Below are 22811 nucleotides of genomic sequence, written 5' to 3'. Positions count from 1 at the left end.
TCTATGAAATTATCAGGTAAAACAAAAATATACAAATAACTCTGGCACATTCAGGTCTGAGCAAGAGAAATGCCTTTCTAATTGTTCCTCAGAATGCGGATTTAATTGGTATGTCCTGAGTTAAGTACCTATATAAATAGTCCATTAAATTATGACTCTTTAGTGACTTGCTTTAAAATGTAATTGTCTGGATTATGAACTATGAATTTGTTTTTGAGGTAATAGTTATGAGCATTTTTGTTCCAGATCTTTACGTCGTTTCTCTTTTTCTTGTCTTATGTGACCACCATGGAATTAAACACAGTAAGTCAGACAAACATGCTCCATGAACCTGCATATTATGTTTATGGTAGTAATCTGTGACTACTGCTTCCAAAGAATACAAAAATACAAATCACGTGAGACATTTGTCTAAATCTTAATGTAGAATAAAATCAGGATTTATATCTCCATTTCTTTCCTCTAAATTCCTTTGATCTCTTGGTGGCTGCTTTAAGATCTATTGATGCTCGGGCTGGAAGGAGACTTCAGGTATCACTCCATTCAGTCCTTTCACCTTAAGGACTAATTTTTCCGGCTTATCACTAAAGAACCATTTCCTGCTCCTGCCATGCCATATACCCATAGACAGCAGCACTGAAGCCATCAAGTCAGCTTTTAGTTCACTGCTGTCTTATCAGTTGGGACCTGCGACAAGACTCAAGGTCAATTCAACTTATCATCATGTCCTGCTTTGTTGTTCTAAATCCAACCTCCCAATGTCTGGTTAACTGAACCAACAAGTTGTAAGCAAGAGTTGGAATCATCGTTAAACTTTGCCTTAACCTTGCTCCATCAGCTTTATGAATGCTAAGACAAAGGAAGCATTCATATTTATGTTTCTTTTGCCTGTATCTTCTGCAGAATTAAGCGGATGTTGAACAGAGTTAGACTTTGCCATGTGATTTGAAAGAGACTGCCAGCCTGTCTTGACACCACCCTCACTTCCAACCCAAGCAGATGGCATCAGTAAGAATCACGCAACTGGTGATTTCCTAAGGGCCAGGGAGGACTGTTACTCTGCTTGGAATAATGCCTGGGACAAAACAGATAAATGGGGAGTACTATGAATATGAAATGCAAGGACAGATCTCCAAAGGCTTGGTCAAAAAAGGATTGATGGCAGCTTAGATAGAAGGAAATAACTACTTTCTATTCATCCACTCACTCATAACCGTGCTCATTTATTGAACATAGTTGCTAGTTGGTACCTAGTATACTAAAGCAAAGAGAGTAAGTTTGAGCACATTAGTTTTGAGATGGCAAATTTAGGATGATTGCGGTACAGCCCAGAGACAAGCAGGGACAAAGGACAAACAGATGCTTTTCCAAGATTAGGACATGGAACTGTGTTCCAGGAGGGTTGATCTTATGGAATGAGTGAAAACAAAGAGATGGCAGACAATAAAAGTCGAAAACACTGGGCAAAAACCATGCATTCCCCTGAGATGCACAGTGAGTGACAAAAGTTACGTCTGTGGAAGCCTTTCCCCAACCGTAATTGTGCACAAAAGTTTAATGATAAGTCTGTGTCATACTGCTGAAAATGGAGAAAAAGAATCTGAATATTGAGAACGTCATAACTAAGCTAATAAGAGGTGATTAACACTACTAAAAGAAAGGCAAAATAAAATAGGAAACATGATTCCCATGAATCAAAACACAGTTTGTATTTTTTGGTAAAACTTTTTTCAAAAAAATAATAACTTCTACTAGGATAATTGAAATTGTTGGGTTCATAAAAAATTCACTTTAATTGTTACCTTTTAGGAGCTGATTTTTTCTTTAAAATGTAGTTTTCTCAAGTGCCAAATAAATACATCAAAATATGTTTCACAGAACTGATCATTCCCTGGTCATCATGAAAATGAAAACAACATTGAGATTCCATCTCACTCCAGAAAGAAAAGCTGTCATACAAAACTCAACTAATAAGGAATACTGGCGAGGCTATGGAGAGAAGGAAGCCTTCTCCACTGTTGGTGAGCGTGTACACTGGTGCAGCGACTATGGAGGTCAGTATGGAAATGCCTCAAGAAGCCAGGATTGGAGGTCTCATTCTAGCCAGCTATTCCCTTTCTGGGTATTTTTCCAGAAGAACTGAAATCATCATACCACAGTGGTACACGTGTTCCCATGTTTATAGCAGCACAATTTGTCGTAGCTAAATCTTGCAAGTAACCCAAATGCCCATCACCTAAAGAATGGATAAAGAAGATGTGGTAATTTTACACAATGGAGTATTATTCAGCTATAATTTATGTTTATTGAAACATAAATTTGAGGCTTTTATAGATGAATGGATGCAACTAAAAACCATACTGAAGTGAAATAAATCAGACCCATGTGTGCAAACATCGTACTGTCTTCCTAGTGTAAGAACCTAAAGGAATAAATAAAATCTGAGCTACACAATAGATAAGGGAAAAGGAAAAGAAACTGAGCATAACCAATAAACAATTGAGATGAGGGAGAGGAGAAAGATAAAGAAAAAAAGAAGTGAAAAAAATCATATATAGATGGGATCGCTAAGGTGATTGTACGACTTATTTCTATCAGTTTTTTGAAGGTAGAAGTTAATGCTTAAACTTTTTACTTTGACCAATTTTTTGTGTATCTGTAATTTGAGTAACTATATTGAAAACAGCAATATGCAATATCATGAGCACTGCTGAATGCTTCTAATTTTTTAAAATGTCTTATCTATTATTGTTTTATTCTATAAAATAAATTTTTAAAATTAAAAGGGCAAAGAAAAAATTCATGATTTATGGAAAAGAAGAGTTAATATTTTAATTGTTGGATCAATCTTGTATGCTTATATCTGGTAATATGTACAACAAATTTGATGATAACTATATGAAATATAACAATCTTTATTAATTTCCTATTCTTTGTTTGAAATTCTGTATCATTTTTATTGTTTTATGCTGTTTTGTTTTTGTCTTTGTTCTTGTTTTTTCTCTTTAAAGTAAAAATAAAGTAAACTAAAGTGTAGTTTTCTTAAGCATATCAGAATTTAATTGGAACATAGTATGTGGAATCCTTTTAAAATTCAAAAAGAATTGAATTATTTTATGGATATATAATTATTAATAGATGATCATTATTAAATTGTTTTAAATAATTAAATGCTTGACTTTGTCAGTGTCAGCCATATGGATGAGTCACAGCCATTTGAGGTGATATTTTAATATAATTCTTTTTACTCAATTAGAATTATTCAGATCATGGATAACTAGAAAGTATAATTATACTCAGTCAAGACATCATGGTTGTTTTGGTTCATACATACCACAGGATTTGAATTACAGAGACCAGAATATAAGCTGTGCTTTTCTTTAAGCACAAAGAACATTTTCAAAATGAATCAAATTATTGACTGTACACAATTGTGGTGTTCTTTTCCCCGATGGCTAGTTCTTGTTATTTAATTTGGGTTTGTAAAGAAGATACAAGAGAAGACAAGAAAGAGGAAGATGCAATAAAGAAAACATAAGTGAGTAAAAGTGAACTCATCCATCTAGATGATTAATGAAGCCCGCATTACTGCTTTCACACATTAGAGGGGTATGAAGACTGCTTGAGCACAATTTGTTTTCTACATGCAAGGATAAAGAGACAGTTCTAAAGCCTGTAGGTAATGGAATATTTAGTATTCTCACTAAGGGAAATGATTGAATGTTCCTCATAAAAACATTATTTACATCTCAATAGTGCTAATAGTTGCTTTATGTATAGTGAGAATAATACGTTCAAGAAACCTACACCCTTGGAATTCTGGAGTCAACATTTTAAGTTGCATGATTAATTTTACGTGTTTGATTTTTTTTGCAACCCCTGCAATTCTTTTAAAAGCATTGGTCGTACAGTCAAGAAAACCATGCCCAGATTGTTAAAATATTCAGCTACCATAGCAAAGTTCCAGCCATCTGGAAGGATTTCTAATAGTCAGCAACTTGGTGTAGAAGCTGCTAACAATTAGACATGTGTAGTTCCTGGGTATGTGAGTGGTCCAGAGAGGGGGCAGGGAATTATACTTGTAGCCAAATTATATAGAAGCATCAAATGATGTTTTAAAAATTATAGGCAATGTACATCTTTCAAAGTCATCAATTAAATGTAATTCTCTCTGAATTTCTTAGTGGATATTTTGGAAAGGGAGATATTTTTGTTACCAGATGTTGGTGTTAATACATAATAATAATTTTTCTACAATATAAGTTTTTAACATTTGAATTAAAGACAATGAAATTCTAATCTTTGGTTTTGTGTTATTCCAATCTTAATTAATAATCCACAGTTTAGAGTAGATTTTGATACATGGTATTATTCTGAGCTGGAGTGTGACTAAATCAGCCATCATAACATTTACTTGTGAGTGGAATTTCTTTTCTTTTTAAATTTTAGGCCATTCCTTAGGTGGTATTTGTGTAAACTGCAGCTTCAAGAGGTGAACTTTATTGCAGCATTAATGGGAGCCCTAAAGCACTAGTTCACTAAATTGTAGTCTGGGAAACACAATTCCTTTCAATAGTTAAGCCTACACAGTGCTAAGTAAGTACAAATGCAGTAATCATTTCATTAATTTGATCAATACAGCCAACTAAACCATAGATAGAAAGCCTCAGTGTGATTAGACCCACTGAAAACAGTTTATATCAATCAAATGAGCAGGAGGGCTAGATACCCTTCAATTCTGCCAGGCATAGCTACATCTGTGGCTGTTACTTTTAAAAATGATGTCATTATTGTCTCCCTATTTTTATAAATTAAACAGAGGATGGTAAAGCCTCAGTTGATGGATTTGCAGAAAGTCAACTTGAACATAATGTACTTCTAATTTTGATAAGGAATCAGTATTATTTTTTAGAATATCTTAAAGTACTTTATTTTTTATCATTTTTTTGAGAAACAAATAGCAATGAGACAGTTTCAAAACTGATTAGTAGGACAGTTTCAATAATTAATACATTGCATATTGTTGTCTTTGTAGTGGTTATTCATAGTACAAGATACAGACATGATATCCTGTCCATAAACACTTGTATTAGTACTAATCTTTCTTCTCACTGAATTCAGAGAAAGTATCTGCATGTCTATCCTATTCTGAATATGCAGATATAAAGTGATCTTTCAATTATTTCCCCTTTTTTGTTTAGTCTTGTCCAAAATGGGTAGTATTTATACCATACAGTCTATTCTCCTTTCCCCATAAACAGCCTATTGAAAATCATTTAAATTCAAGATATTAACCTCCCCCAAATTGTTGGCTTGAGGACAGGGTTAAGACTTCCTCATTATTTCAATGAAGAAACTGAAGTCTAGAGCTATGGTTTATGTTGAAATCTAAAAGTCTGGGGGCTGGGGAGATGGCTCAGTAGGATAAGCGCTTACCTGGCAAGCGTAAGGGCCTGACTTCAATACCCGGTCCTGCCCCCCAACCCCAAAAAAGAAAAGAAATCTAAAAGTCTCAAACGCTCAGAGGTAGAGTTTACGGGCGACTCGATCGTGGAAGCGTTCGGCTCCTTAGAGGGATCATCTGCTGATGAGTCCACCCTTGAATATTTTGCTGGAGGGTGGGACTCTTTGGAAGTGGTGTGCTCTGGAGGGTGTATCTTCCTCTCAGGCTCCTGTCCCCTGTACCTGCTTCTTGGCTGGCTGGAGGCCAGCAGCTGTCCTGCCCTACCATTCCATCATGCTGCTTCTGTTTCCTCCTTGGAGCCAGCCAGTCACAGACTGAATAAGGAAGCCTCTCCTCCTTAAATTGCACATGTCAGATATTCTGTCCCAGCGATGCAATGATGAAAATGTTACTGATACTAAGGATAAAATAAAGTGGTCCAGGACACAGCAAGCTAATGACAAGTTTAGGAAGAGAAAACCAAACTTTCTTTTTATTTATTTATTTATTTATTTATTTATTTATTTATTTATTTTGTGGTACCCGGGATTGAACTCTGGACCTTACACTTGCCAGGCAAGCACTTATTCTATTGAGTTATCTCCTATCTCCCTGGACCCCAAACTTTTTCAAGACACCTGTAATACTTTCTTCCATCATAATCCTTAATTTTTTGTGATACTGAGGAATGAAGCCAGGACCTTCCATCTGAGCTACATTCACAGCCCTTGTTCTTTATTTTATGTTGGGATAAAGCCTCAATATTTCACTAAGTTATTCAGCAGGGAGTTGAACTTACAATCCTTTTGCTACAGACACCCAGAGTAGTAGAAACGTGGCTTGTGCTACCACAGCTGCCTTCTTTCCTTACTTCTTTGAGTTAATATTCTACACATCATTTGTACCTTACAATGAAAACCATCTTTCTTAATAAGATGATTTAAGAGATGAGGAGTAGTAAGTACTTGAATCAATCATGGAAACTGTGTTTAAACCCTATATAAGACCTTTTCATGTCCTTTGTCCCTTTCATGTGGTTTTGCAATAGTGGGGTACATGTAAAACCTCATCACTGTGATATAATTCAGTGCACACGCTACAAATAAAAGGGAAAGCTTCTAAGGCATGATAACACATGTAGAATACAGGCAAAAATCATTTAATTACATGAGTTCATTCATTAGAGTTGCAATATAAATCCTCATGGATAATGTACCTTCCACTATGACATGAAAATCATGACTGGCTGATCCCAAGAAATTGCTAGCTGTACAGCGATAATTTCCTTTGTCCCTGTAGGAGATATTTTCTATCTTCAATGTGTTGCCATGATTTTCTTTTGTTTCACTTCTTTTTGGTAAATCACCACCCAATTTGGTCCACTCAACCTCTGGAGTTGGTCTACAAAAAGCACATAAATACATAAAGAGAAAAATCAATATTAAGTATAAATCAATCCTCAGGGCACATTCTACATCAGTTAGTTTGTCATACATTACCAGGTACTCCTGAATTATGCAGAAATGGCAACAGACAGACACAACATTTTCAGTGGTAAAATCATGGTTGGACTCTCTCAGTGTAAATTCCTTAAAGAGTCTATATCCCTGGAAATCCTCATCCTCACTCTAAACTGGCCTGACTACATGTATGTGCTGACCAAATGTGGCTCAATGAATAATTGGAGTCCGTATCATAGAAATAATGTTTCAAAACAGTTCTTGAAGTGTTAAAATTTCCCTGAAGGTAGATTGAGAGGGTCAGAGATACAATGCCTCTGTCACATGTGAGTTTGAAAGACACGATGAAAAGGTTCTCGTAGTCAGCAGTGGGGTGCCATGACTTCACCTTTCATCCTAATGCAGCTGATACTGGAGAAGGTGGCCTGATGCACCAGCTGGCCGAGGGCGATCTAGTTCAGCCCAGGCAAGCTAACGGGCACAGTGCACAGTCACTGCTACCCAGGTGGCTTTTTCTCCTGTGGGGAGTAGAGGTAAGGAGGCAAGAACCAAATGTCCCTGACAGGGGGCTGGCTTTGGGAACATTAGCCGGTCCAGAGAAGACACACACACACACACACACACACACACACACACACGCAATCAAAGTAGTATTACATCACAAACTAGTGGGAAAACTTCTCTGCCTTATGCTGAAAGAAAACAGTAGTGAGGAGTTAAGCAAACTGGCTCTAAGAGAACAAAATCATTTCTCATGAAAACTTGAAAAATAGAAGCCTCAGGTGATCGTAAATTGACATGGAAAGCAATGATGGCTGCCTATATGCGAGAGAGGTTATACTAGATTTCTGCTCCCTAGTTGGATTACATGAATGGAAAAATCTAATTTTGTTATTTTCACTGACACTACTTTTTTTCACTGCATTCCTTTTTGTTACCAATAGTTGTAAATTACTAAGCATGTTATAAAGGTGAATATTATTATCTTTCTATTAGTAAGAAATTTGAAATTCCAAGAAGCTAGTTTGATTAAGGTCACTGTAATAATAAATGACCATAAACCTGCTTTTATTAGCATTTTTATTAGATTTTTGCTTTTCATAAAAATCTGTGTCCTTCCTGATTGCATATTCTTAGATTTATGCTTGTAGCCCAAGTTCCTATTGGTTGTTAGTTAAAAATGAAATGATTGCCCCAAATTGTTTATTATTTATAAGCAAGGGTTAAAATTATTCATTACTATGCAGTAACTTTGGAGGTAAAGCTGCAGGTGCTTTACAGCTCTCTGGTGACTTCTTCTCCCTCCAAGGCTCAAGGACTTCTCTGCCTTCCACATCTGAAATGTATTTGGTCAGGTTAGAGCGTGTGGCATCCTACTTAGGAACGGGGCACAAGTGACATTGGTTGCTGCCTTGCTGAGTCCGCCACCAACAGAAATCACAGCCCAAGTCTCCTAACTGCTGACCATGGTCACATGATATTGTGCCAAGTCACAGGCTGCTCTGGACCTCAGTTCCTTTCTCAGAGAAGAATTTTATAAGTTCATTCCTTAATAGCACAAGTGGCTCATTTTCTGTCAGATCTGTTTATTTATTATTATTATTATTATTATTATTATTATTATTATTATTATTATTTTTATCCTTGGTTTTGAAAACTGTCAATCTTCTAATGGCTTTCATATCAAAGAATCAAATGAAATAATTTTAAGTGTTAGCTGAACCAGGGAGATTATCTAGGGACAGGATTATGCCACTGAAGGAATTCCTTGCTGTATCTTCGCCAATTTCTTTTCTCTTAAGGAACATTTACCAATACCATTTGGGAAATGATGTTTTGTTGGAAAATATATTGCTTAAAGAATTTCCATGCACAAATATCATAAATATATACTATCTTCTAGCCTCCAATTTGTTTTCAGGTTCTTATCTTGCCAACTTTACTCTTATAGCTCTTGTTTACAATGTGCTATCTTGCTATATAATCATACCCAGTTTAAATTCATGTTAAGTTTATTGATGTTTCACAGGTTGTCAGTGAGTGAACTATTTTTTGATTATTTTTCACTCAGGGTCCAAACATTTTTCTCTCATAATAAGGTTTAAAATGTCATTAATTCTTCCCAATTTCCACCTTAATGACAGCGTCTATAGATTTTCATCCCCTTTACATGTATATATCTTTAAAAGCATTCTTGCTTTGATTAATATTATTAAACATTTACTGAAATTTCTACTTTAATGCAACTTCAGATTCAGCAGTAATGCCGCCCTCTCTATATGCCCCCAACTTTACATCAAACCATACATGAAATTAAAATATTATGCAAAAATGTTATATTTAGGGGTAGTTTAAGTTTCTGGAGACAAGGTGGAATTCAGTTTCACTTTCTATTAAACTTAGAAAAGTGAATTCACTTCTCTACATGGCTGTTCTGCACTTCATTTATCCATCCTGCAAAAGGGAATAAATAAGACCCTGAAACACGGTGAGGGTAGTGTGAATACATGGTGAGGGTAGTGTGAATTAATTTATGTAAAGTGCAAAACATAATTCGTGACAAAGATTTGTAGTACAATGTTCAGCCATAATTATTTTTGTTGGTATAACTTCCTAGAACATTTTTTTCTAATTTTAAAATCTTTTTCCATTGTACCACTCCCAGTTGAAGAAAAAGAAATAGAATTGTGTACGCAAAACCCATATTAAGGGGCCAGGGAGATGGCTCAGTAGGATAAGCGCTTGACTGGCAAACGCAAGGATCTGAGTTCAATCCCCGGTTCTGAAAAAAAAAAAAAAAAAAAAAAAATATTAAGAGGGAAGAGAACACTTGAGGTGAAACCTCTTATGAAAATGTGTAAGAAACTTTGCTGTCCAAGCATTACACAAATTGATGTTTATTTTCTTTTTATATGTTACTTCATGACATTTCAATTTCTCCAAAGCTCATGAGAACATTTTTATTACTTTGAAGACAACCTGTGTGTATGTGTCAGCCAGTAATATGTAAACCATGGAAATGAAACTTGAAACTCTTCCTCTGCCCCCAAAGTCAAACCAGAATAGTGACAAACCCTGAAATAATTTAATTTGTACCACTATAACCACATAGAAATAAAATCACTTGAGCAGTTACTTTCATGACTCAGCTTGAACCGGAAGTCTTTAACCTGCTGAAAAATACAGAGGCCAGACTTCATGAGAGAGTTCTATTATGGCACATCGAAGGAACTGTGAATACACATTGGCAGTGTAAGGCAGACAAGCATACTGGATGTTGTTTCCAGGATAAGAAAAAGGTTAAAAATCATAGGACTTGTGGAATCATTAAAACCCTTTTTCATCTAAATCTAATTTAAAGCTAGTCATTTAGAAGGCACACAAAATTATGGATAAATATGATTTTTGAAATGTCAAATTCAAATCTCCCTAAAGCTTATGATCTTGTTTCATGTTCAAGTAAGTAAACTTGCGTGTTCGGAGGAAGCCCTGCAACTCCCCACAGCTTTTGCAATGGTATCAAAGGACCACTGAATCTTCAGGGATAGTGGCACAAGCAGGTGACCTTTACTGATCGAAATTAAAATTTTAGTAACGGGGTTAATAGACTGACACTAGGTTACACAGACTTCCTGAGGTGACTGCACACATGCAGTAGCTTCAGACAACCAAGTGCAATCCCTTAGCACCTTCATGGAGGACTAGAGAAGCACAATCTTTTATAGATAGGAACAAAGTTCATTTAATTAGGTTATGTGTGAAACTTATTAACTCCATGATCTGGGCTTTCTTGACTTTAAAGGCTGACAGGATAACAGTCTAAACAGGATCTGGAAATTTAAGGCAGCAAAGTTAGTAACATAGCAAACAAGAGAGGCTGAAGCTAAGAGAGTAGAAAATAAAAAGAGAGGTAAGAATAGAAACGGGCTGACACCCACACTGTCAGCTCTCATGGGGGCATTAGGCTGTTCAGTTGACAAGAGGAAGACTTTGTTCCTTCAATTTACAGTATCACAAGTTGACTAAGAAATCTAATTAGAAGTAAATTTCAGTCATAACCTGTAATGTGTGCAGTGAAGTACAAATTATTTTTTCCAAAAATATAGTTAACAGGATTTATTTTTAAGAAAAAAAAATTACATAGACATAAAAGCACATTCTTAATTGAGGCCTCATTGTTCCCATAGCGGGTGGATGGAGTCGGCAGGTTACTCACAGTCCCTCAGCGAAACACTCCAGCGTCAGAGCTTCCCCTTTGAGGATAGTGACAGCAGATTCGCTGCCTGTCTCAGGGGGAGGCAGCAGCAGTCTAGGTTTCCTTTGCTTGATTGAATTTGCTATAAAAGGAAAAGGGAAGGTTAGATTTTTTTTTTTTTTTTTTGCAGGCTATGAGAAACTATATGACTTTGTGTTTTTCTTTAATTTAATCTTCTTAAGTATTGGATGTGGTTCCTATGAAAAACTTCCTATACTCTATTCAGAAATTCTGATTCAAGAAGCCTATGGTAGACACTAGCTGTCTATGAGCTTTACAGGCTCTTCTGGGAACTCTTTCTGGCTTCAGATCGTCAAAGATAAACAGATCAAGAAATGATTAGCAAGTATTCTCACTAACTACAAACTATCATGCTCTATTTTTCTTATTATTAATAATTTGGAAATGCAATGGCAATTAAGCAGACCTATTTTTGCTGCAAATTTTATTTTATGTTGAAGGTTATTATAAGTTGATTTTTTTCACTTAATATCAAGGCAACTTTACCTTCTATGGAAAGAAAATAAATAGCTGATATTCTGCAATCATAAGAAAATAATGTGCAACAGTAGGAGCAGTGTATATTTTGTAATAACATTTTATCATTATATATTTACTGAGAAATAATTTTCCAACACGTACTATGTACAGTGATTTTTATTTAGCAAATAAAAACCTAAATAAAATCTCTGAAGATGCAGAAATATATACATTGTAGTTATTCATTCAAAAGAAAATAATAAATATTGGGATGAATAGCCCACCTGAAAAAGGAGGGTTCTCTAAGCGAAGTCAGCAATATATTCTGCTGATGTCACCAATCTATTAGGACTCTAACTTACACCATTACTACATGTGATATAAATGTTGTTCTTGCATTCATGTATATGATTGTTATTATAGAAAACTAGCTTACTCTACATTTCAGGAATCCTATAAAGAACACAACTTCTGTTAGGTTTTCTAGGGATAAAATAAAATTCAATGTATTGAAGATTTCACAGACAAATGGGCTAGGAAAATACTGCCCCCATATTCTTTTTTGGAGAGTCATAATGTATAGAGCCATATCAACTGCTGCAATAACAATAATAATAATCATTTAACTGTCTTGAACCAAGCATTTTTCTAGTTCTCATCCTTTACTATGATTTTATTTATCCTTTCTTCACATAGAGTTATGAGTCTTACACAACATGAAACATTTTGAGAGTCCCAGAGTAACTTCTTGATCAATTATCTCTATCTGTATTTATATCTATTTATTTATGTAAATTATAGTGTAGGTAAATATACCATTGTGTTTATTTAATTATATCTTTATAAAACTCACTTCCTTTGCATATATTTGAGAGGAGATGAGAGACAGACCTGCTGAGGGTGTTTCATCAACAGATATATTCACATTTTTAAACTCATGATGGTAGCAAGGAAAACATTCTAATTCAGAGATGATAATGAACTACCTAAAGTGAATATAAGTGCCAACAACACACACGTCCAACTTACCCTTGGTACTAATTTCTGTGGATGAACTTGAGTCATTAGCATGCTTTACTGAAATAAAAAATGGAAGAAAAAAACACAAACATAATGGTAGATGCTGGTATCTATAAATAATGAAAAGCCAAATATTTCTCCAGTGAGAATTACAAAATGAGATAGAACCATGCTTCACTAGAACACTGTCTATGGGAAAATAGGTTTGCATAATGAGAACATTTTTAAATGAGCTTAATCTTGGATTACCACACTTTAAACCACGTGGAAAATTTTAAAGTTATAAATCCATTACAGAGAAATTAGATTACTGAAAGGTGTTATAGTGAAGATGTGGTACGGTGTATCAATACAAAACAAAGAAAATAGCATGGATCACATCAGACAATGAGATGGAAATGCCACCTTGCAGCTACACGAACGTTGGTTCCACAGTCAGGGAGCTGATGGAAATTTTCTTCACTATGAATCTTATAAATCTTCCTCCTGTGAATTGCTTTTGCACATTTGAGAATGTTGGCATTTGCAGAATTCAGTAGGAACAAGGATAAGCTTAAAATCTCTGCTAATTTGGTAAGAATAAAGAAAAACTTCATACTATAAGATTTTAATATTGATTAGTTTTTGACCTTTTAAGCTTTCTACTTCCCAATTTAAGTCCCTTAGTTTTTCCAAGGTCACAGTGAATCAATGCCTGAGACTTGATTGGAAAACCCTGGAATTTCATTTTGTACTTCACCCACTGGGTCTGCAGACAATAAATGAAAAACAATTGTACTGTGAATTGAGATTTGATTTTCTGGCTGCCAGAGACAGAGCTGCTGTGGATTTGCAGCTGCAGATGTCTCTTTCATCTGGACGGAGTCTCTAGAGTTGAACTAAACAATGACAGAAAATACCAACCTAGCTTTAAATGGCTTCAGCCATGATAAAATTATAGACAAATTTGCATTCATCATGCACGATGGAATAAATTATTTGGACTTACAACTGTTAACTGTTAGTTTCATTGGCATTTTTTGTACTATCGTTCTTAGTCTTGGAAATGCAGCGAAGCAGCAGTAATCATTCCGACTGTCTTTTTCTTCCACATTTGCGAAGTACAGGTCTCCCTTTTGACTCATGTACACTCTTTTATCTTGTTCAATGTGCTCTAATTCTGCAAAGAAATGTTTTGTCATTGAATGGGACAAGAGCCCTTTATGATATCTTATCTCTTTTTCATTTTGCTTCTTTTCTGTTATTTCACTTGATTTGATTTTTCTTGTCTTCTCCTAGTAGTTCTCTCGAATCTTAACTTAATAGAGAAGAAATAATTGAAGTGCAGTCAAAACATACAGAAATCACCTTGCACATACATATCTTGTATTAATCAAAGAAATCCACTGGTGTACATGAGTTTGAGCAGTCCACTGCTCTGACTGTCTGAGTCTGTGTTTCTGCTTTCTGGTTCAGCATTGTCTTATCTGAATCCTGGTAAATCAGCTAATAGTCTGATTCATACTTTCATTTTCTGTGACCTCTTTCCCTCTCTGTTGTGGATACAACATGGAAAATTTTAGAATGACCAGAGTCTGGAAATGTTGACTTCATCCAAGACAATTTCATTTGCTTCTTAGGGCTATACAGACATCACTTTTCTCAGAAAGCCAGAGAGGACCATCGAAGAAGCACCTCTAAGACTCATGCTAAGAAGGGACTTTACAGATTCCGGAGTTTGATATCAAGAGGCTACAGGCCTTTTGGCTAATTAAGTGCAGAGGTTAATACAAAATGTTTTGTGGTCACTATGTTTAATAGGTAGAACATTACTACAATGAAAATATTAAGATAGCCACACCACTATAAGCCACCCTCAATTCTGATATGGCTTAGGTTCCAAAGATAAGAAAGTGGTTTGAAACACAGAAGTATTTTCTTCACAGATATATACTATTATGGAAGTACACTTTATTCTTGTAAAGTATGATAACATGAGATATCTTTTCTACTTTTCTAGTATTTTCACATACACACTTCGGATTAATTCTATTTATATTTAGAACTAAGGACAAGCTTCCAATGTGCAATTTTAGAAGTCTACTTAATTCCACATGGATAATCATATACGAATATTTTCTCTTTGATTTCTTTTAGTTGAGAGGTGTTAGTTTTCTTTTAGCTACATGCTTTCTTTAGTATGTAGCTCAGGCTGGCCTTAAATTCACTATGAAACCCAAGTTAACCTCAAACTCATGGTAATCTTCCTGCCTCAGTCTCCAGGGATGGTAAGTGTGCACCACCATGCCAAGCTCTATCTCTAAATGCTTTCCATTATTTACATGATGTTCGCAATTCCATGGCCCCTTGTTGATGGAGGGGAACAGTGCTTACCAATGTTCATCCAGTAAATGTGCAGAGGTGGAAGGCCTTTGGGAGGGTTGCACTGGAGGACAATGGGGTCTCCTTCTTCTATATCCAGAGGCTCAATTTTTTCTTTTGGAAATTTTGGAACACCTGGTGTTAAGATCATTTTAAGGTATTTGAAAATGAAATATTAATAACACCACATTGCAATGAATTATTTTCCAAAACTGAACATTTTAAATACATTTAACTAAAATGAAAAAACTAAGGTAGCCACACCAGTACAAGCCACCCTCAATTCTGATATGGCTTAGGTTCCAAACATAAGAAAGTGGTTTGAAACACAGATATATTTTCTTCATAGACATATGCTATTATGGCGGTACCTTTTATTCTTATAAAATATTATACAGGGAAATATCTTTTCTGATTTTCTAGTATTTTATTGATTATCATTTTTCTTGGAAATTTACTGTAAAATTTCTTTTGAGAAGCTTCTTGAATTTTCACATCTCCTTTACAAAGTAAACATTAGGAAGAATGTGCTTTGTATCCTTACACAATTTTAAAAGTACTCTGACACTGTGAAACACTAGACAAAATATTTTCACTCTGTTATGTCAATGTCAGTCTCAGGATTTGCTTATAGTTTTGGTAAACAAGAAATATCTTTTTTCCCTTAAGAATTGATTTTTTTGGGAGAAGTCACTAATTTTCTCTCTCTACTACTTTATGATTTAGGCCTTGAGTGTGATTGGAAAACATTCCATTTAGAGCATTAACAGCACTAAATAAAAATTTCAAATCCCACATGTAGAAATGGTGAGAGTGGATGAAAAGCCAACGTGGCTGTGTTATGCTGCATGTTGCAGGTGTCCATCCATGTCGGAGTCACCAAATACATTAAAAGTACTTGCAGTAGAAATGGAAATTTTCTGATATTCCATTTTATTGTTTCCTTTTCATACTGGAGTCAGTTTCCTAAAAGATCGATGCACTTACTGTCAAGATATAAGTTGGAACTCTCCAGAATTAGAAATCTAACATTAGTGTTTAATGTTTAATATTTTTGTAGAACTATTTGTATTTATAAAGTTATTCAACATTTAGTCTTCTTGAACATTCTATAGGTGCTTTTCAAACTTTTGGAGGAATCTGCATTATACAATTATAAAGCTCTGTGGAGAATGATTACATGAAAGCATTTATACTTATTCTGTGTGCGTGACTGTGTGTGTGTGTGTGTGTGTGTGTGTGTGTGTGTGTGTGTGTGTGTGTTACTGGTGATCAAACTTGCAACCTTGAACTTGCTGGGCAGGCACTTAGGCTGCTGAACTATCTCCCCAGCACTTATTTGTATTTATTCTATTCCTGATCTGGTGGAAGGTATTAGTATTTTTTCTGCATTTTTTTTTTAGATTATCCTTTGCTTGGTATTCTGAAGACCTGTTCATTTACCATAAATTTTTTTTGAGCAGCCTATTGTATATTTATCATACAGTCCTTCAACTTCCCCTGTAACTTTTCAGGTGTGGAGGGAACTTGCTGACATTTCTCTTATCAATGTAAGAGCTGGTTATAGTGATTTCCTTTCTGTCTAGATGCAAAGACCCTTCAGAACTTAGCACTGCGGTACTCAGGGTGGTGACAGCAGTGCATCTGCCTAGGGAAGGCCAGCTTCCACTCGTTCTATATATTCACACACATAAAACTTCTTCACTGGAGTTACCTTTCTAAAATCATTCCATCAGACTTCTGCTAGAAATTCTAGAAACAAATTTAAAGTAACAATCAACTTTGAATCTCTCTGACTGTAGATGACATGAAATTTCCATTAAAAGGTGGGAAGTCTGTTCAGTATATTATGTTAAGATACTTAGATATAATATCATGCCAGTTATTTGGGAAAACTTTGACTATGATTGAGGACGGATGTTATCCACACCATTTTGAAGAAAATACACTTTGTGCATATAAGATATAGTAACTGATAAATGTTTATATAGCTCCATGTGCAAATGACTAATTGAGGCCTATTTGTTGTAAATGAAGCCCAAAGTGTACTGGTATCAAAATTAAAAGTGCCGTTAAGTAGTTTTTGGGTCTGTTTGTACTCAGATATAAGAGGAAGCAAGAAAAAGGAACATAGATAAGAAAATGGAAGAGAAATGTAATCCTCTTCCCTAATCAGCAAGCTTTAAAGAGTTTTGTATGAATAGTGACTCATTGGATGATATCTATAGTAAAATAGATAATTAATAGGACAGATAAGTCAGTAATTGTAAAGTTGATTCTTTTGAGCATGCAAAAAAAAAAAAAACATAATGATTCAGATGGATAAGGTGGCAGGGAAACACTATCAATCCCACAATAATTAAGTCAAGATTACAAAACTCTAACTATTAAAATGTAAATATATAATTCAAATGGCCTCCAAAGCATCAGTAATAAAAAAGAAAAAATTTATAAGTGCAGCCAACTGCTCAATAACACATGTCATAAATCTTTGAGACATATCTTTTTCATACCTTTTTATTTTTAAAAGGGAGTACAAAATAGTATTCAAACAGAAAAATTACAAGTGATAGAAAATTTCACTTAACAAAATAATATGAATTTCACGTATTTGTTGTAATGCATAGTGTTGTCTTTCAACTAGTTGTTCATATTACCAGATACATGCATGGTAAATTGAGACAAGAAGAAATATATGAAATATAAGAAGACAAAAAGTATAAACAAATGAAAAAGTAGACAAGACAATTAAGAATTAACTGCTTCTTTCCATAGACCAGCAGATATACACAATACAGTTATTTAAAACATCCTGCCTACATACATAGATGTATCCATTTCCCTCACTCCCATTTTTGTCCTTCTCAACTCAGTAATTCCTTCCTTTTGAATAGGTTCACTCTCTTTTCCCAGAATCTACTGTGTCCTTCAGATTTTATTTTCTCTTTCAGGTTCTCACAATAAGGAGACAGTGCAATGTTTGCACATGCAGGTCTGTTTCACTTAAGAGAATGTTCTTTTGTTGCATCCATTTGCTGATAAAAGCCTCACATCTATCCTGCTTTATCTCTGAACAATACTCCCTTGTGTAAAAATATTATATTTTCTTTGTCTACTCCTCAATTTATGGACATTTGGTTGTTTCCAAGACTTAGCTATGATCAATTGTGCTGCTACAAACATGGGTGCACATATATTGCCACGGTATGTTATTTACAGTTCTTCCAGAAAAATATCAAGGAGGGGAATAAGGTTGAATGCAACCTCCAATCTTAGTTTTTGAGGAATCTCCACTCTGATTTGCATAGTGGTTGTACAAGTCTGCCCTCCCACCATCAGTGGAAAAGATTTCCTTTATCCCCGCAGCATCTCCAGCATTTGCTGTTGGCTGACTTCTTGATGTCAGCCATCCTTTCTGGGGTGAGATGGAATCTCAGTGTTGTGCAGTGGCTGTTAACTAAAGAGGGAATAACTATCAGAAAACAAGGAATAATGCTTATTTGTTTATGAATTGGCCTTAGGAGAATTATTACAAGGAAATGAATTTCTCATGATTTTTAAGGATATTATACTTTTTGTTGATGTTCAGATATAGATTTTATTTGCTTATTGGAATTAAACAAAAGTTGTTATATGGCATATTGTTGTCCTCAAATTAGTTGTTCAAATTATCAGATATAAACATGCAAAATTGGTCAAAGGAAGGTCAGATTAAAAGGTTAAATTAAAAGAAAAAATTAAATTTTAGCCGTTCCTTGCAATAGACTAGTAGATATCAGCAGTATGAGTTTCCAAGCTATTCTGTGTACATACATACATATAAATATAATTTGTTTTCCATGATTCTTTCTTTTCTTTTTTCCCTCATTCCAGTCGTACCCTCCCTTTACACAGTTTCTTTCCCTTTCATAATTTCTCTTGAATCTTTTTGATTATTTACTTTTTTAGGTAGTTATATGAGGATGAGAGCACAATGTTTACAAGGATGTTATTCTTCAACTTTTAACTCAGTCTGGTATTACACTATAAAGTGAAAATTTATAATTTATTCATAAATGCTGATGTTTTTACTATAATACAATTCATAAAGAAACAATTTAATTTAAAAGTAACCCTAACCAATTAATTATACTAATTGTGTTTCTTTGATGATTAACATTAGCATTGTTTAGTATAGAGGTTGTAATCTTAAAAGTGAATTATAAACAAAAGCTAGTGTGCATCAAAGTAATTATACTCTTCTGCCATGCTAACATATTTTCAGTGAAAACGCCATCAACACTAACACTAATAACTCACTTAACTGGTATATTTCAAAAGGACTGGACTTGATTCTAAGTGCCCTCTCTGAGAAAGGATCAGAATCCTTTACATATCAGTATCTACCTAAGAAGGATTGATGAATATTCAGAAATCCAATTGCTGGAGAAGCCTAGACAAACTCAATTTCCTTTCCACAGATGTTCCTGTCAGTCCGTGACCATCATCCAAACAAGCAACTTCTATCAATTCAACATTCTCCACAGTTTATTTCCATGTTTATTATTCACTGCAGTCAGCAAATTTCTAGTAACCACTCCAAGAATATAAGTGATACTTAAATATATTCATGGCTAGTTTCTTGATGACTTTCCCAATTATAGTTAAGTGTAGAAAAGCTTTCTTAGAAGCAAATTAATTGCACACCAAATTATATAAGCAAAGTTACAAGGGCATGGAAAACCTGAAAATATGAACTTTGTTGGACTGCTAAAACTTCAGGCATTTTTTTTTTTTTGTTTCTTTTTATGTTTTTGGTACAAGGTTTCACTGTGTAGTTCAGACTCCCAGTGATCTTCCTGTTTTCAGCCTTCCCAGCACTGGGATTATAGGCATGCACCACCATGCCCGATCACAGTGCCCAGGGACAGGGTTTGTGCAGCCTGTGATACTAGGAACTGAACCCTGATCCCTGCTCTTGCCTAAGCAGACACTTAGTCTGCTGAGCTATCTCTCTGGCCCAACTTCAGACACTTGTAACAAGGTTTGAATATCATCGTGATTTTCCCAACAACATCCTGTGTTTAATAACAGCTTCATACAGAAACAATGAAGACTTCTGACACAGGACTTTCTAGCAACCTTGTCCAATATGCAGCCCACCCTTTTTCTTTGCTCTCTTTAAAAAACTTTATAATAATGTGTAAAAGGATTTTTCATATATACGTTAACAACAGGTATCTTCAATCTGGTTGAAGTCAATCTTTCACTCAAAAGAGGGCAAAAATAGTGTGTTCTGCAGATTGGACATATCTGTAGGGTAGCCTAAAGAATACGTAAGAGGTGGATCAGGCAATTTATAATGCTGTTTATACATCTTCTGATCTATATCTTTACCTTTGTTTAGCTCCTTTTACTTTTCTAGTGCCCCTTTAAATCATCTCTCAAAGATCCTTAAATGACTCATATATTAGGTGCTTCTTATGGATAAAGTATTTTAAAGCCAAACATGTATAATCCTAGCATAGCAATATGCTTAATAGTTAAACCAGTAATGAAATGCATGTGGGTAATTTTAACTAAATATGTATGCCTGTAACACGTGTTTAGAGACGAGACAGTTAAAGAAACTCAGAAGGTTGTTCTGTGCCTGACCTGAATCTTCCCCTGTAGACTACATTACCACAGTTTCTGTAATTTTATGCTAATATTTGAATTAAGTGTTTCAGAGATGAATGTGACAGATAGGACAAAGCCCTGCACATTTCCTGTAGAATCTGTAATTGATTTACTGAAATCTTTTCCCCCTGTTCCAGTACTGGACTAACCTCTCTTTGCTAATGATCTCCCTTGACTTGTGGCCTGTTCATAGGACTAGCTTGGTGAGGCCTGGAGTGCCTTATATTTCACTTGGTTGCGCTTGGAGGATTGCTCACAGCCCGCCATGTTACCATGAATGCTACTGAGCTCAAGTACTGTATCATCACTGACTTCTATTTTCATCTGTAAAGAGATTTAATTGATTCCTATTTCCTGTAGAGTACTACATTAATCCACTCAGGAACAGAGAAACCACACTGCCTTTCAGTCCATGAGCTTGTACTGCATTAACACTAAGAAAGGACACTGAATGCAGCCCATTCTATTGAGTCATTCATAGAATCTGACAGATAATATGTGCAGAATCTTTAGTCTTAATTTAACTTTTAATATTCAAAGATAAATTTTCTATTGAACAAAATTGATCTTTTTTACTTTCTACACACTGGAAAAACATAGTACAACCTTACCTGCATTTCCTAACACAGAGAGGTAAAAATTCAGGGTTTGTCTTAAGGTAATTGAACAGAAATATTTGAGGAAAGTATGCAAATCTAGAAACTCTTAAGCTGCCATTTCTTCACCTGTTTTAATAGCATATGGAAACTATATAATTCCTTTCATTCATTCTCTTGTCAAATTATCAAGAAATAAATCCACCACTAATGACATACACTTTGCAGCATCTTCAAGGCAATGCAGGAAAAGGAAATATGATGACACAACATCTTTCTTATTTTAAAGGGCACGAATTAATCTTCATGAAATCTCTAACAGTAGTGTTTTTTACATACTCCATAGAATTTACTACAACACTTGCAAAAAACTAAAAAGTGAGAACACTTCAGATATCCATCAGCTAGTAAATGGATAAACAAAACGTGATATGTCCATATTGTGGAGCACTATTCATAAATAAAAAGGAACAAAGTAATAAAATAAGTGACTGCAGGAATAAATCTAAAAAACTTATCCTAAGTGAAAGAAGCCACATGGAAGTGACCATAAATCTGATGATTCCTTTTACATGAAATGTGTAGAAAAGCAAATTCAAGGAGGCAGAAATACAATTGGCGTTTGCTGTGGTAGGGCGTGAGAAGAGAGTGATTATCAATGGACACAAGGAGTTTCTTGGGATACTAAAGTTGTTCTAATACTATATTATGAAAATACTGTGCTAAAAATTTAAGAAAAACTCACTAAGATCTTAAAACTACAATATGTAAATTATAGCTAAAATATTGTCTTATAAATCAGGGAGGAGAAAACTCACTGTAGGCTGGGCTAAATTAGGTATGATACACGGAGAAAGGTGCTCTGCCACATGAAGCATGGGTAGTATTAAACTGTCAGAGTAAAAGAACTACTTGTACTATCATTTTATCTCTACCAATACATGGAAGATAAGAAAATGTCTTCCAATTTCCAAGACCTTCTAGATATATCTGCAGGATTTAAATACTGTAAGAATAAGCTTTTTATATTCATTGCTATATCCCAAATTACTACTGGTAAAGTCTGGAAAAGAGCCCCAAGGAATCCATAATTCCTCTTGTGTCCTTACCAAGATGCCCTGAACATTGGAGAGTTGCAGCCTAGTGCAAAGCACTTAGGTTACCCAGGATGTAACCTTGAGTAGGACGGTAGGACTTTGCCCCTCTATCTTTCTCTTTGGACCCTGACTCATGGTGTAAGGAAGTTTCCCTCCTCCACACACTCCCCCTAAGATGTGCTGCTTCCCATGAGTGCAAAGCAATGAGGAGGTCACATAAAAGATAGGAAGACAAAGAAATCTCTTTGCAAGTGAATGACCTCAGCATTATGTCGTGCTGATGGAAAGCAGACTAACACAACTAGAAAAAAAATTACACTTAAAGGGAGTTTGATAAAGATTGAGTAATTAATTAACTAAGTTTCATATATTTGTAAGTGGGATGGTTTGGTGAAGTTTCTCTCCACTCTTGTGAACTTAATGGTAATAGCATTGAAAATA

At 35.0% G+C, this 22811-nt stretch overlaps 1 protein-coding gene across 2 annotated transcripts in view; it reads right to left on the bottom strand.

Moving 5' to 3' along the window:
- Chl1 (cell adhesion molecule L1 like) overlaps window positions 1–22811 on the bottom strand; it is a 230541-nt gene that overhangs the window by 44255 nt on the left and 163475 nt on the right. For both annotated transcript variants that reach the window (XM_004629520.2, XM_004629522.2), the window contains exons 5-9: window positions 15032–15154; window positions 13647–13817; window positions 12668–12715; window positions 11120–11240; window positions 6660–6844 (exon numbers count right to left, since the gene is read on the bottom strand). In XM_004629520.2, coding sequence (XP_004629577.1) covers window positions 6660–6844; window positions 11120–11240; window positions 12668–12715; window positions 13647–13817; window positions 15032–15154 — 648 coding nt within the window. The remainder of the gene's footprint in view (window positions 1–6659; window positions 6845–11119; window positions 11241–12667; window positions 12716–13646; window positions 13818–15031; window positions 15155–22811) is intronic.

Source organism: Octodon degus, unplaced genomic scaffold, assembly GCF_000260255.1.
Source record: "Octodon degus isolate 3935 unplaced genomic scaffold, OctDeg1.0 scaffold00030, whole genome shotgun sequence".
Taxonomy (NCBI): domain Eukaryota; kingdom Metazoa; phylum Chordata; class Mammalia; order Rodentia; family Octodontidae; genus Octodon; species Octodon degus.
The sequence above is the reverse complement of the archived record's forward strand: the minus strand, read 5'-3'. Positions and strand labels throughout refer to the sequence as shown.